Source organism: Telopea speciosissima, chromosome 9, assembly GCF_018873765.1.
Source record: "Telopea speciosissima isolate NSW1024214 ecotype Mountain lineage chromosome 9, Tspe_v1, whole genome shotgun sequence".
Taxonomy (NCBI): domain Eukaryota; kingdom Viridiplantae; phylum Streptophyta; class Magnoliopsida; order Proteales; family Proteaceae; genus Telopea; species Telopea speciosissima.
The window spans coordinates 38734634-38750638 of NC_057924.1; the positions used below are offsets into that span (position 1 = coordinate 38734634).

The following is a 16005-nucleotide window of genomic DNA, read 5'->3' on the forward strand; positions in this document are numbered from 1 at the left end:
TTACCTGAAAAAACGTGAGAAAACTGAGTAGGGAAATGATTGGTCCCTTAATTTTTATAAAAGAATAATTAATGTAACATTGAGGGAGGTTTATTAATGGAAAAAGAATTTAATTTAGCTAAAAATTATAACAATTAATAATTAATAATTAATGAAGGGTATTTTCAAAATTATAACAATTAATTGAGAGGGGGTTCTTATCGATTGTTCAAGGAATAATGGATAATATTATAAAATTTTTTTTGGTAGGATAAGATGAGATTATTTTATACATAGGAAAGTGGGGTTTTATATATTATTCAACGAAAAACTGGGATTATTTTATTCTCTTTCTAATTTATAATTTCTAATTAATAATAATTCTCTTATTGAATTTATCTGAAAAAACGTGAGAAAACTGAATAGAGAAACCATTGGTCCATTAATTTTTATTAAAGAATAATTATGTAACAGTGAGGGGGGTTTATTAATAAAGGAAGAATTTAATTTAACTGAAAATTATAATAATTAATAATTAATTATTAATGAAGGGTATTTTTTTGGACTTATTGATATTGTTGAAAGATATTTTTGCTATGAAAAGATTTACCATGATTTTTGAATTTCTACATTTATGATATGATATGATATGATATGATAGGATGATAATATGATATATAAAAAGAAAAATAGAATTCAAAACAGATGATGAGAGATATTGATATTGTGTTTAGTACTGTTTACCCAAAAAACCATATGTAGTTAGATATTCTACTAAATTTGACATGGAAGGACGTAACCTGTGACCTGCCCTATCTATAGCAGTCCATATTGACGTTAAAAAAAGAGGATTGCATACTTAAACTGTTAAACCTACGTCATACTATAAAGACGATCTTCCTTTTTTCTTTTCCTTTTTTGGTCTCTTTTTGGGGATAAAGATCAAGACGATCTTCTATGGCGAGTAAAGTGGAGTCTCTGATCCGCTGAACGAACGGACCTGCGAGGCTGTGTGACCTGATTAGGTCTTTCACCGTTGAAGCAGTCTCTCTCTCTCTCTCTCTCTGTGTATCTTTTGGTGTGTTTCTCAGTAGAAGCAGGGACGAATTTTGTAGCGGGCCATGGTGATTCTGATGCTCCTAGGAATTTGTTTTCCCTGCTAACCACAAGTGGATTTGCGGTGAACCTTAAATGGAGAAAGAACCTTTACTTCCATATGTAAAAAAACCAAAACCACTGCAGCTCTCCTCAACTCCTCCTCTCTGTCCTCTCCCTGAAGAAGGAGAATTAACACTTCCCTTAACTCCAGCAGAGCTTAAAGATCGAATCATCTTTGGTCCTTCTTCATCTCCTTCCACCGAGCCCTCTTCAGTCCTCACCGATGCCCTAGCCCTTGCCATCAATTCTCCTCGCACATTTCCTTCTTCAGATACCCGGCAAGAGCAACAGTCATGGCTCACAGAACCCAATCACCACTGGACCAAAACAAATCTTCATCGCTCAAAAACAGCTCCTGCAATGGCCACTATCAACGACATCGACCACCCTTCAATCCCTAAACCCAATTTTGCCTCTGGTTCAATCGTTCGCCAGGCTTTTGTCCTTCTTGTTATCTATCTCTCGCTTGGGGTCCTCATCTATTCCTTCAATCGCAAGAATTTCACAGCTACTGAAACGCATCCCGTCGTCGATGCTCTTTACTTTTGTATCGTCACCATGTGCACAATTGGATATGGTGATATCACCCCAAACTCCACCGCTACGAAGTTATTCTCGATTTTGTTCGTTTTGGTTGGGTTTGGGTTCATTGATATCTTGCTTTCGGGGATGGTGAGTTTCGTGCTTGATTTGCAGGAGAGTTTGCTTTTGAGTACTGTTGAGGGTAGGGAAGGGCAGGATGCGAGGTCCTATATTGTTGATGTGAAGAAGGGGAGGATGAGGATTCGAATGAAGGTGGCATTGGCTTTGGGGGTTGTGATTCTCTGTATTGGTATTGGAACTGGTGTTATGCATTTTGTGGAGAAGCTTGGGTGGTTGGATTCGTTTTATCTCTCGGTTATGTCTGTTACTACTGTTGGATATGGGGACCAGGCTTTTAACTCCTTGCCTGGTCGTTTGTTTGCCTCAATTTGGCTTCTGGTCTCTACGTTGGCTGTTGCTCGAGCCTTCCTTTATCTGGCTGAGGCTCGGATTGATAAGCGGCATAGGATGATGGCGAAGTGGGTGCTTTGTCAGGATATGACCGTCTCTCAGTTTCTCGCTGCGGATATTGACAATAATGGCTTCGTGAGGTGTGTGTTATTGTCTTATACTTTTTGTCTCTTCATCGACCAAAATTGTTTCAGTTTTTGATGGCTTAGCTTATAGGCTTTCCATTCTCCTCAAATTTATTCACTATGGATGAAATGCTCAGGGTTAAAGGGCTTTGATAACATTCAAGGGCTTGTTAATCCTGAAGTCTTGAATTTCCAGGAGCTCTTGTTCACTAAGAGCTTCTAAGTTCTCCTATTAAATAAGAGAATGTTAAGTTTTTACTTAAAGAAAAGGCACCTAATCCTCGATTTGGATAAAATTGTAAACAGGTAGTGTCTTGAATTTTCTTTTCATGAATAACTAACTTTATTGAAAAGGGATACCAAGAGAACAATCCCTCAATGGGGAAAGCTGAAGATGCCCTCCAGTGCGAGAAATATAAAAGCAAGGCCTGCAAAGAAAGAAACTGATAGACTCAGAACAGGAATGAATTCCGAAAATACATACTTGGTCTAATCTTTCATTGCTGCAGCTGAAGTGTCTTGATTTACTGATTCTTCTTACAGAAAATAGTTTGCTCAGTGGAACATGTTTCCTACCTTCTAATGAAGAACAATGGATTGTCAATTGAAGATAAGGTGCTCAAACTTAAATGTGTAGAATAAGCTTTAATAGGAACGTTATTGGCTTAGACTATGGCTTCATTTGGTAACAATCTCGCTTTGAAAGATTGATCCTGAGGTGGAAGTGATTTTTCTTGATCCCGCTTTGCAGGAGTGATCTCTGGGAGCAGAGTGGCGTTTGGTTACCACGGTTTAAGAACACGGTATCGGGCACTGTATTGGTCTCTACATTACACCAATACAGGATCGGCCAGGAATCGGTATCGGTGGGTTCCGGATCTATATCAGCCGATCTGAGACCAATACCTCAAATCATGTTGGTAACAGGGTGTTGGAAACGATTACGGAGCATAAAAGATCAGAATCTGCGCTTGGAAGGCACTTTACAGAATCACTTCTGTTAATACACCCAATATAATGTGGTATTCTAACCACCTAAGGGATTAGGGTTAGAAAACCTCATGTATATCCTGGATAGTAGCGATTAGGCATTCAAAATAGAAACCAGAATTTAGCAACTACCAGAGATTGAAACTCCTAAGATAGTAACTTCCCAAAATAGTAACTCAGATTTAGCAGTTGCTGAAATTAGAAGCCAGATTTGGAAAGTTCCAAAAATTGAAAGCGGTAGAGAAAATAGAAACTGTAACTAGAAAGTAGAACTGAATGGAAAAAGGTTCACTATTAGAAACTGAAATTTAGTAACTAAGTCAAGGAATAGCAAGTGAGAACCATATTACAAGAACATAATAGAGTTAGTAACCAAGCAGTACTGAAATAGGATGTGAATCAGAATTTATAACTTGCTATGAAAGTAGAAGTAGAGAGGGTTATCAGTGTTGTAACAGCACTAAGGACCAGGCAGTAAACTGCCAACAAGAACAGTGACACGAGGGACTGATAGTAGGCTGTATCGGCTGTAGACAGGTCTAAAACTAAAAGGAACAATGCTAATAGTTAGGAATCAGAATAGCAGTTCAAAGGAGCAACAGAATGGGCAAATAGAATAAACAAGATGGAGAAATATTTAGAATCTGACCTTTAATGGAAGAAGGAAAAGAAGATAAAATATAAGATAGAGGAAATAAAAAAGGGTATGTTAAGTCTCTTCACCTAACTGTAGAGAAGGAATCTCACCAACTCCAACCTTGGCATCCCACCAAGGCTTCCCTACTGCATCCTGCAGTAGAGCAGTTTTGAATCCTACAAACCATGCTCCGTCTCTCACAGAACTCACAAGCTCAATGCTAAACTATTTCTCAAATCAATGGTAGTGGGTATTGATCCCTTACTCTTTATTTTTAACTATATGGAAAGAAGCAAAATATGGAATCCCTATGTATAGTGGGGACAATCCTTTACAACTCAAGTCTTCTTCAAAATAGAAAACTATTCTAGAACGTTACAAAAAGAAACTAACTATTTGATCCCTTATAGGATTTATATTTCTAATATTTGGGTTATAGAATTAGCCCATTGTCACTACTCAATAGGTGGTTCCTTTTCCAGGATTGTTCATTTGAGACAAGCACCTCAAGTCCTCAACTCCCATAGACTACAAACATGAAAGTTCAATTTAATCATGTTTGTCAATCTTCAATGACATAGAAGAGTCACCCCCTTGAAGATGGACAAATCAAAAAGAAGACCCACCAGTTGAATAATTTGTTTGAGGTCTTTCACAATTATCAAAGCGAATTGCCATGGGTGTTATTGCTACCACCAATCGCCCTCCCATAGCCTCATTCATTGGTTTCGCCTTTTAGCCTTTAATCATGTTTGTCAATCTTCAATGACATAGAAGAGTCACCCCCTTGAAGATGGACAAATCAAAAAGAAGACCCACCAGTTGAATAATTTGTTTGAGGTCTTTCACAATTATCAAAGCGAATTGCCATGGGTGTTATTGCTACCACCAATCGCCCTCCCATAGCCTCATTCATTGGTTTCGCCTTTTAGCCTTTGCCATCTTCCTTCCAGTGTCCTCTCTCAGTGATGTAGATCATAGGTCATTTGTAGCCACAGGAACAAGGCCCCAAAATCAGCCCAGTGTAGTTGTGGGATTCAACTGCTGTGGAGGCAGCTTGGTCTTGATGATGTGGAAGATTTTTGTTGGTTCGATGGAGCATCTCTCAAGGCAGCCCAGTTCAAAATATTGACTTGCGTGGAGGACAATATTTACTTTCTGTTTTAGTTCCCTTTTATTTTTAATTACTTCTATTTCCATGTAATTGCTAGATATAGTTTCTAATTTCAGATTTAGAAAGTAGGCTTAGCTTTTATTTAGAAGTTTCTATTTTCTTAAGTTTCTATTACGGTCTTTTGTTTCTTTTTAGTTAGATTTATTTTTGTTAAAGACTACCCACAATATGGGGACTGTCCCTATCGGGGTTTAGTTGTGAGGCTTAGTTTAGTTTCCTTGTTAGGATTTATTTAGTTTCCTAATTGATTTATTGCTTGAGTTGTACTCTAAGTAGGAGTTCTATTTAGACTCTATTTGATGTAACTAAACATTATAAATAAAGATGGGAGGTCAGGGATAGAGTACACACTGATTCTACTCTCCCCATCTCTCTCTTCTCTTCAGTCTTCTCTATTTAGTTCTCTACATTGTTACAAGTTTCTATTTTCATTTGGTTTCTATTTTTGTAATCCTTCCCAATAGCCAAAAGGGGAGTTATTATTTTGTAACCATGCTTCAATTATAAATAAAGGCAAGAGGCCGTATTGACCAGCTAACGATTTTAGATTAAAAAAAATGGAATGTTGCTTTGTGCAATGGCTGTGAGAGACAGGCACGGTGAGAGGCCGTGGTTGAGAGACCCATCCCTATCCCTTCTTCCCCTTCTTCTCTATTTTTCTGTTTCGTTCTTACTTTCTAATTTATTGTTCTGTGAATTAGTCTACATCTGGGACACGATCAGAGCTTCATTGTTGCTGCCGGTTAGAAGATCTATAAGCTGGAGAATATTGCTGATTTGTTCATCATTCAACTAGGGATCATTGTTGCCGGACTCTCTGCTGGCCTATCGTCGATCTTACTGTTGAGTGGTTCTTAGTTAAACTACTTTACATTACTCAGTCTCATTTTTCTCCAAAACCGCCCATGGTTTGCAAAACCCTACTATTCTATCCTTTTCACGAAGCAGACTCAACATCGTCAAATTTAAAACATATAAAGAAGAATCCTGCAGGGCTAGTTTGGTTTGGATTGTGTTGGTCCACTTGTGAACCAGTTTTTTGGTTCAGTTTCTGGCCTAGGATCTACATGAGGTTCAAGGAAGCTTAAATCCTGGAAACCAATATTTGTCGGACCCATTTGAAGGAGGTTTTAAAGCTTGCAATTATGGAGTTCCTGAAAATCAGGAACCTTATCAACATACAGCTCATGGGGCCAGTTGGAGGTCTTTTAAATTGCTTATGGAATTCAAAATTTCAGGATTCAGAAGCTTATCTTCAGCCCAATCGTGGGCTAATTTTTAGGAGGATATTTCTCTTAGTTAAATTACTTTGAATTGTTGACAGTTTCCTTTATTTAGTGTTATTAATGCATTAGGACACTCCATTCTTAGCCTAGAGAAGTTAATTTTAGTTTGGGTTTGGGTTTCAAATTTATTTATGTTTCCTTTCCCACTTGTGGTCAGTTTTATAGCTTATAAAGCATGTAAAGGGGAAACCCTCCTTACGATTTGATGCGGGAATTGAATTAGTTATTTGAAAGAGATTGTTCTCTCTCTCTCTCTATCTATCTATTTGGGGTTGTCTCTCTCCTCTCTCCTTCCTATGGTCTCCTCTCTTCTCTTTCACTTTCCCCCAACGATTGTCTTCTTTTTTTTCATTCTTGTGACACCATTGCTAACATATCTAAAATTACCACCGGCAGATCATCTTCCATCGATTTGATCTGCATCAAAGAATGGAAGCCCAGAACCATATCGTCTTTACCATGTTCGAGAGACCTCCCTTCCCCTGTGCCCTCCGGCTCCTCTAGCTTCATTCTCGGCCGTCACATGTCTTCTCTTTTCTGGGTGGAGTCAATCTGACGTTGCTTGACCACCCAATCAGAGACCTCGAGCTTTACCTCAAAGGCTGCTGCAGCGAGCTTAATATAGGGTACGCCGCAGATGACTCTTGAGTCATGAGGGGTTTGTTTGTTGGCTTAATTATTGTGAAAAAGTTGGTTGGCTTTTCCGGAGAAAAAGAGAAAAGGATGTTGGTGTTCCCAAGAAAAAATGAAATAAAAAGAAAGAATCTAAAGAAGGAAGGTTAATAGAAGAGGACATGGTTCTTGGGTGGAAAGAAGAAAACAACTATTAGAACTTGGAAAAGAAAAAGAGAATGTACTATTGAGTAATTTCTATTTGGAAAAATCTTCTCTTGTGTGTGTTGGGCGGCGGTGGCAGACCACGGCCAGTCACAGTGGGATGCCGAAATGACCGCCCCGCCCCCATGAAAGGTGGTAATTTCCCCCCTCGAGATGCTAGGGCATGCGCTCTCATTGGCTGTCGCGCATGCATGGCCCCTGCGCTCCCCCATAGAGAACTGCTCCCCTTTATATTTCTTGTGTAAACTGTAAAGTTAAGAGAAAGGATGAGTAGAGATGTTGACCATGTTAGCTGTATAAACGATGAAGATGGTAAAATATTAATAAGAGATGAAGACATTAGGAAGGGATGGAATGAGTATTTCTGCAGTCTCCTAAATGAAGACGTTTCGAGTAATAATGCCCCTACAGGCTATATTACTCATCTTGACACCATAGTTGTCACGGCGGTTAGGCGACCCAAGGCGTTGGAGAGGGTAAAAAATCAAGGCGGTTCCAAGTAGGCGACCAAGGCGCCCAAGTCGACCAAAGCGCCTGGACGCCTTGACAACTACGCTTGACACCAATCGCCGTAGATGTATACGCAAAATTAGAGTGTCTGAAGTCAAAGAAGCATTAAGAAGGATGAAAGTTGGCAAGACACCAGGCCCAAACGGAGTTCCAATCGAAGTGTGGAAGAGCCTAGGATTATGTGTCCTTAGCCTAGGTAACCAAGTTGTTTAACAAGATTTTGAGTACAAAGAAAATGCCGGATGAATGGAGTAGAAGCATTGTGGTCTCGATTTATAACAATAAAGTTGACATTCAGAGTTGCAATAACTATAGAAGCATAAAGCTAATGAGCCACATGATGAAGTTATGGGAGAGGGTTATCAAAACGCACTTGAGAAAGGAAATGACTATTTTGGAGAACCAATTTGGCTTATGGCAGGTAGATCTACGATGGAAGTTATTTTCTTACTTAGGAACGATGGAAGCTATTTTCTTACTTAGGAGACTCATGGAAAGGTATAGAGAGAGTAAGAAGGATATTCATATGGTCTTTATTGACCTTGAAAAAGCCTATGATAGTGTCCCTAGGAAACTTATTTGGCACATACTTGAGAATAGAAGGGTGCCACGTAAATACCTGGACATCATTAAAAATATGTATGATGGCATGGTGACTAGCATAAGATCTGCAGGGGGTCAAGGTGGTGAGTTCCCAGTTATGCTGGGGCTTCATTAAGAATCAACCTTAAGCCCTTACTTATTTGCGCTTATCATGGATGATATAACTTGAGACATACATGATGAGATCCCAATTATGCTGAGGCTTCATCAAGAATCAACCTTAAGCCCTTACTTATTTGCGCTTATCATGGATGATATAACTCGAGACATACATGATGAGATCCCTTCGGTGTATGCTTTTTGTTGACGATATTGTGTTAGTAGATGAGACAAAAACAAGGATTAACGCCAAGTTGGAGTTGTGGAGATCTACCTTGGAATCAAAAGGTCTTAAGATAAATAAAACAAAGACAAAGTACTTGGTGTGCAACTTTAGCCACACTATAGCGCTGGATGAGGTGGTCAATATTGATGATAAAGAGAAACGTGATTTTTTCAGATACCTGGGCTCTATCGTAAATAAAGAAGGCGATATAGAGGATGATGTTTCCTATAGAGTTACAATAGTATGGTTGAAGTGGAGAGGGGCAAGCAGCATTCTATGTTATCGGCATATTCCTTTAAAGCTCAAAGGAAAATTTATAGGACTGCCATTAGACCAGTCATGATGTATGGTGCGGAATGTTGGACAGTGAAGAAGTGGCACATAGATAAATTTTTTTTTTTTTTTTGATGAAAGTGTAATCACACAAAGGCACGTAGATAAATTAAGTGTGGTGGAGATGAGGATGTCGAATCTGTTTTTGTAGAGTTGTTCCGAATCATGCAGATCAAGTTTTTTTTCTTGATCTCTTGCTCCCAGATTGAAATATTTTTTGCGTGGCCCTTCTATGGTGTTCTTAAATATGGCTTTCAGGTTGTGTTTTTGAATTTAAATGGGGTGCAGTGAATAGATATGGAAGCAACCTTAGTGTCTTTACATGGCAGAAAGAAGGGCCCTTGAAAATAAAGGACCAAATCCTATGGTTTTGGCAGAAAGCTTTTTAAAAAATCTACTGAAGGTTGACTCTTTAGATATAGAACAGATTTATGGTGAGAGAGTCTCAATTCATCAAGGATCTTTTCTGAAAGAAAGGAAAAGTTTGGATTGATAGTTATCAGCAAATTCATTGAGAGAATGAAACAATGAGCCTATGGAGGTATTGATCAAGCTGGATCTGGAATATGGTTATTGTTGAGTGTATTAGATCTTCGTTTCACTTTGTCCTGACAAGAAAGGGTTTTAGGGCTAAATGGGGGTTGTAGGTGCCTAGGTGGAAGGGTGCCTTTGTAGGCTTATCTCTTCAAATTGTAACTTTAAAAACCGACCTGACACTGAACAACATAAGTTTCTAGTTATCCTGTTTTACTGCTTCATCCCAAACAAGGAATCAGTACGGGGATCAGTTCAGGTTTAACCTGTTTATTCGACCCATTTTTTTCCCTTTTTCTGAGCCTAGAAGAGAGTACTCTTATAAGGGGCTTTGTTATTATTATTCTTACCCTCTTCGGTGGCTGATGTGTCATCCTTCCATAGTAAGGTGGATGGGGCATGATCTTTTGGTGGGAATTTAACAATTGGTGTTGATGCTTTGTTTACCATAAGGTTCATAATTGTATTAGTGATTTAGTGTTACTGGTGCTGAAGCATCCTCCTGTACAGTTTATTTTCAACCTTCACTTGGGACTGAAATCAACATAGAAGGGTAATTTTATGGAGAAGTGTAGTTGAGCAGTCAATCAAGGACAATGCACTTTTGCAGTCTTACTCTTACAAATAGCCAGTGGATGTCAGCGGAATGTCTAATGAAGGAGCAATGTCTTATTTAATTAATTTTGTTTTGTTTTATGTCAAAGTGGAAGAATTTACTATTTTAAGAAAATTTAGTTTTATTATTTTAATAATTATAAGTTTAGTATACAAAGTAAATTCCTACTGTTTGCAGTAAGCCCAAGTTGGCAAAAGGTTTTCTAATCTGTGCAGACCTGATTGGTATCTCTAGTGTATGCACTAGTTGGGCCATGTGAAGGGTGAGGTCTTGGATTGGCCACTTGCAAAATTTCAGAATCAACCTCAAGCATATACCTTCCTAAGGAATTGGCATATTTCGTTGTATTTGTCTTCTGTTGATTATTGGCATGCCTCCTTCTGTAGTCTTGGATTTTCAAAGTTCTATTTTTGCCATTTCAACAACCTGTTTAGCTGAAACTCGACATATGAGCAGGGGACTTTGGTGTCTAGCTGTCGACAAATTTTCAGCTGCATCTGACCTGCCACATGGCACTAAATGTCTGCATTGTGCAACCAGAGAACCTTGCCCAAGTTGGCAAAATTATAACTTGGGCTGAGATTTATTTGATCACAAGTCTGAGTTATGGTTTGAGTGTAAGTTGGAAATCTTTACACCATAGTTGTCAAGGTGTCGCCTTGGTGACCCACCTTGGCATCCAGGCACCTTGACAACTAGTGTTGCCTTGGTTCCCTAGGCGGGCGTTTTTGCCACCTTGGTTGCCTTGCGTCCAGGCCCCTTCCAACGCCTTGGGTTCGCCTAGACACCGAAACAACTATGCTTTACATGGGAATGATTGTTATGATTTTGCTATTTTTATACAGTGTTGAATCTAAGATCAGTGTCTCTCTTTCTCGTCTTTCAGTGGTGCAATGACCTTTTAGATTGTTGCATTTACTTAAGAGCTTCTTCCCTTGCAACTTTGGATACTTACAATTGCTGCCTGCTACAACAATCATCTCCTTTGGTGGTCTTATTGAGTGGTGTCTCAGATTTTGAAATTACTGGTATTTCTTTAAGATTGGTAAGGATTGCATATTTTCTGGACCAGCAAGGTCAATTGACCATAACCTGCTTAGGTTTTCCTGTAACTGGAAACTTTCTGGAATATTAGTTGGTAACAGTTTGTATCTGCATATTTTCTTTCAATTTGGTTATCAATTGTGGGCCTTGGTGCAAAGGTAAGGTTGCTCCATTGTGACCAAGTGGTCATGGGCTCAACTCTGGAAACAGCCTCTGTGAAAGCAGGGGTAAGGTTGTGTACATTATGATCCTCCCCAGACCCTGCAGTGGCAGGAGCCTCGTGCACTGGGTACGCCCTTAATCAGAACTGAAAATTATGTTTGCTTTAAATGTCCAAGGTTTTGTTGCAGTTAGATGTCATTTGATCCTTCCAATCTTTATAAGCCTAAGGCTCTGTTAGACTTTCTTGACTGGATCCTTTTTTTTTTTTGGGGGGGGGGGGGGAAGGGTTGGGGGTGGGAGTGTATTTGTTAATGTGGATGGAGCTTAACTTATTGATGCGTGTAAGACCAGTTCAAACAGGACCCTTAATTGTTCACATGGGTTTGTTTAACCAGCCCAAACCAGGGCCTATTCTAGTGATTGGTTTAAACTATGTTCAGGCCCAATGTGTTGATGTTATTTCAGCCCACTGGACCATCTCTGTTTCTGCCTAATCATGGTCATCGATCAGCAATATTTGGAAGAGATTTTGTGATAAATCCCACTTAATGTAGTCCTAGATTGGTAGAAAGACCAACTAGGAGCCAGTAAATCAGGATTTGTTAACGCTTCTCCCGTTTTTTGCCCAACCTTTGGGGTTCAACGGACCTGGGTCATTTCTTGGGCGTGACATTATTCCCCCATATATAACCCTCCTTCGACCTGACTTTGGATCTCATCTTATTTCTGTATCTTAAGTTATATGAATTCTCCCATCACCTATTTTCTGTCCTTAACTTTCTAGTTTGTGTTCCACCTGTTTCTCTCAATCCAACCAGTGGATGAACTTAAAAAATATAGGTACATAATCAACTCTAGTAGATCATCCTTTGGTTATAATATCATCCCCGTCTACTTCGGCAGGGCTTGGAGGGAAAAAGTAAGTCTCTTTTCACACTTTTGATTGTATAGTTCAGTTATCCGTTCCAGCCAGATAAAAGTTTTGCAAAGTAATGACATTCTTCAACGAGTGAACATCACAGTGGAAGCCATACGTGGGGCGCAAAGAGCTTGTTCCCTGTCGAGATGTGATCCCACTCATCATTAAAAGAGGGGCCCTCTCATTCATATCACATTTCAACATAACTTTTATGGATCCCACCAAGGCGATATGCGGGTTTGGGCTTCTCCTTCTAGGTCTGACAATGCCTCCAAAGCCTGAGGTGAATTCGGCAAGGGGCTGGTACTGGTTTTAGGAAGCCTTGGAGCTGATTGGGTTGGGTCAGGCCTTGTATTTCTTTTGCGTACAGGGAGAGTAATAGGGCTGCCGATTGGTTGGCTAATCACGCTTGTGATGCAGGGTCTTCCACCTCCTTTAGGCAAGACAATCTGCCTCAGGGGGAGTTCCAACGTATCCTTTGGGAAGACAGGGCTGGTTTGCCTGTTTTCAGACTGTAGCTCCCAGGTTCTTGTGTTTATATTTTGTCTTCTGGGCTAGGGGTAAGGTGGCATGTCCCCCCCCCCCCCCCTTGTATTCTTTCATTCATTTTGAAAATTAATAAAATTCTAGGGGCTGGCCCGGGTCCCAGTTAATATTCGGGTTAAAAAAAAAATCAGCAAGGGGAAGTCAAATTTCGATGTTGCAACCAATGCTTGACATCTTTTCTTTCATTTGTTGGATCATTCTACGCTGTCGGGAGATCTCCCACGAGATGCCACCTATAATCGCTCTGCCCTAGTCAAAGAAGCTTCAGTGCTCGCCTTATGAACAAAGAATTTCAAGAGTGACTCGGAACACCCCTGGAAATGAAATTCTAAAACCGAGGCGAGTGGAGTGAGGGAAAGGGAGAATCACTCACAAAATCTGTTCAACCTGACTGGGTCATTTCTTGGGCTTGACATTATTCCCCCATATATAACCCTCCTTTGACCTGACTTTGGATCTCATCTTTTTTCTGGATCTTAAGTTATATGAATTATCCCATCATCTTATTTTCTGTCCTTAACTTTCTAATTTGTGTTCCACCTGTTTCTCTCAATCCAACCAGTGGATGAACTTAAAAAATATAGGTACATAATCAACCCTAGTAGATCATCCTTTGGTTATAATATCATCCTAAAGTTATTTAACCTATATTCTGTTCACAGATTCTTGTAATGGTTCACTGTGATTCTTACCTGTGTGGTGTTGTAGTCCATTAATCTTTCCTACAGGTTATTGGTTTACATCACATATACATCCCTGCTCAAGTGGGAAATCGGATTTGAAGTTTTCCAACCAAGTAATCTTGGCCAGGGAAGAATTGATTTGAAGAAAACCCATATTTTGAAAGAGGCTGTGGAGACCGAGTGTATAAATTAGTTGCTTTGTGGAATTAAGGTGTGTGAGAAGTGATCTTTGGTGTTGCAACCATTCTTTGATGCAGGCTCTCCCCAGTCTCTATGGATGATGGAGTGGGCAGTGGGGACCTATATTGAAAAGTTCTGATAATTTGAAATTTATGGTCTGATCCAAGCTTCTAAGCCTGTTAGCTGGGTTTAGGATTGTAAAAGCCTTTGTTGACAGCAGAATTTGGAGTTTTCATAGCGTAAACATGTTATTGTGAAAGTCCATTCTATAGTTTTTTACAGGTTAGAACTCTCGCCTTCCCCTCGGGGTGCTTTAATATGTAATAATATCTCAAATATCAATCAATTATAGGTTAGAATTCTCGTCTTCCCCTCGTTTTACATGCTTGGTGATGCTTAGTCAATCTGTCACATTGGCTCATTTGTCCAGTGGCGTCTAATGTGTGGTTTGTAATAACTGGGTTTATTATGTTATCTTTGGTGGGTCTTGCCATGTTAAAGGAGGTTTAGTTACCGAAAGATCTTGGGTATCATTCCTCAAGTTACTGAGGTTTTGCTACTGAAAGATTTTGGGTATCATTCGTCAAGTTATTGCCCATTAGTGCTGTTGGTTGGATAAGAGTAGGCGACCTTTGAAAGATATGCTGAGAGAGCTTATGGCATGGCTTATAGACCATGAATAAGATGGTATATTTTTGGGCACCTATTAGTGAAGAGTTCATACCATTGTGGACTACAGTTATAGAAGTAACTAAATGGATTGTTTTACTGAACTTTTGTGTGTTGAAAGGATACCTTTGGCTGGCATATTTCGTGGTTCGATTTTAATCTATCTATTATTTTCCATTTGGAGTTTACAAAAATGTCTCAACATGTCAACTAGAGCTTAGTTTTGGATTTCAGTTATTCTTTGCTTTAGTTCCTGTGGAAATCAATATCTCTGGTTCTGGTCAATCTGGGTAAACTTGTTGACATTTAATCTGTAATTATTCAATCCCGACTTTGATATATATTTTTTGGACTGGAACTCTTAATCAATTCATGTAAATATTAATTTGAAGTCTCCAAGAAGTGAGCTGGAACATGATGGGATAGTAGCATTCTTTGTGCAATTGTTTACTTTATCCAAAATTCGATCATTTTGCTTCTAACATCATTTTGTCTACTCTTTTCTTAAGATAACAGAAAATTAAGGGTGTAGCTTCTTGTAACCAAAATAGTGAATTGAAAAGTTGTTACTTGTTTTTTATTGGCCCTTGTATTCCCAAAAGTACTTTAAGTTGAGGGTAAGAAAGGGTTTTCAAGATAATTTAAAAATAGCATACTATCATCTCATTCTCAAGAGTTGTCATTGTCTTGCACCTTTTTTTATTACACATACGAAATGACAAGATTTTACTTTCATTGAAAAAGTGTGTTTTACTAAAAAAAGTAAACTTACTTCTTTTTCACCAACTTTGATTATATCAAGATTTTATCAATTTTTTAATCATTCATTTTTTTAGTCCTTGACAAATCTATATTTTCCAAGCTCTTATTTTTCCAGTTTCAAAATTCTGCAACTCTTGACTGTATTTTCCCATGGGATTGTTATTTTCACTTGCATATCTCTTCTCCCTTCTTTCAACATGTATAACTATCTCAGATTTTTGGATTTTGTCTCTTCTTTCTGAATAAATCTTGACCTTGTCTTGTATTTTTATTTGCAGTAAATCAGAGTATGTCATATACAAGCTTAAGGAGATGGGAAAGGTATCAGAGAAAGACATTCTACAGATCTGCAACCAATTTGAGAGGCTGGACACAGGCAATTTTGGGAAAATTACTCTTGCTGATCTCATGGAAAATCATCAATGATTCATCGCAGGGTGGGTTCGGTTCCTCTGATGGAACAAAAGGGTGACCCAAGTGGGATAAAAAATGCCAAAACCATTCAGCTCTAGGTTTTTGGATAGAGAAGAGATTCCATTTTGTATTAAGCTATAGTTCTCAGAAGAAAGGTTCTATTTTTAGTTTGTCTTTGTAGGTTCGGGCATGTATCTCACATGCATACTGTATATGGTGTTTATACATATCATGACGTGAAAGGTGTTGCTTAATTTGTATAGTAGAAATTATAAAGTTTAATGCTATTATTATAGCTCATCTAAGTTGAAATTAGAAATATTTCCACCAGACTCTGCAGTGGCGGGAGTCTCGTATGCTCCTTTTTTTTAAATATTTCGGAAAAAAAAAATCCTCTGCAGTGCCTTAATCTTGCGGTGCCTTGCAGTTCGGGCCTGAGAGCTTAACACGTGGAAGATGTGACATCCAATGGTGCTGAGCTCAAGAAAAAAAAAATGGAGCAATCAAGCTTGCACCGTTGGACGAA

General features: G+C 38.9%; 1 protein-coding gene across 1 annotated transcript; it reads left to right on the plus strand.

The window, feature by feature from the left end:
- Positions 1 to 1045: 1045 nt before the first annotated feature.
- Positions 1046 to 15794, plus strand: LOC122640966 (two-pore potassium channel 3-like). The gene is made up of 2 exons (XM_043834265.1): positions 1046 to 2270; positions 15344 to 15794. Exons 1-2 carry the CDS (start codon positions 1171 to 1173, stop codon positions 15489 to 15491), a joined length of 1248 nt encoding a protein of 415 aa, XP_043690200.1. The 5' UTR covers positions 1046 to 1170; the 3' UTR covers positions 15492 to 15794.
- Positions 15795 to 16005: the final 211 nt, after the last annotated feature.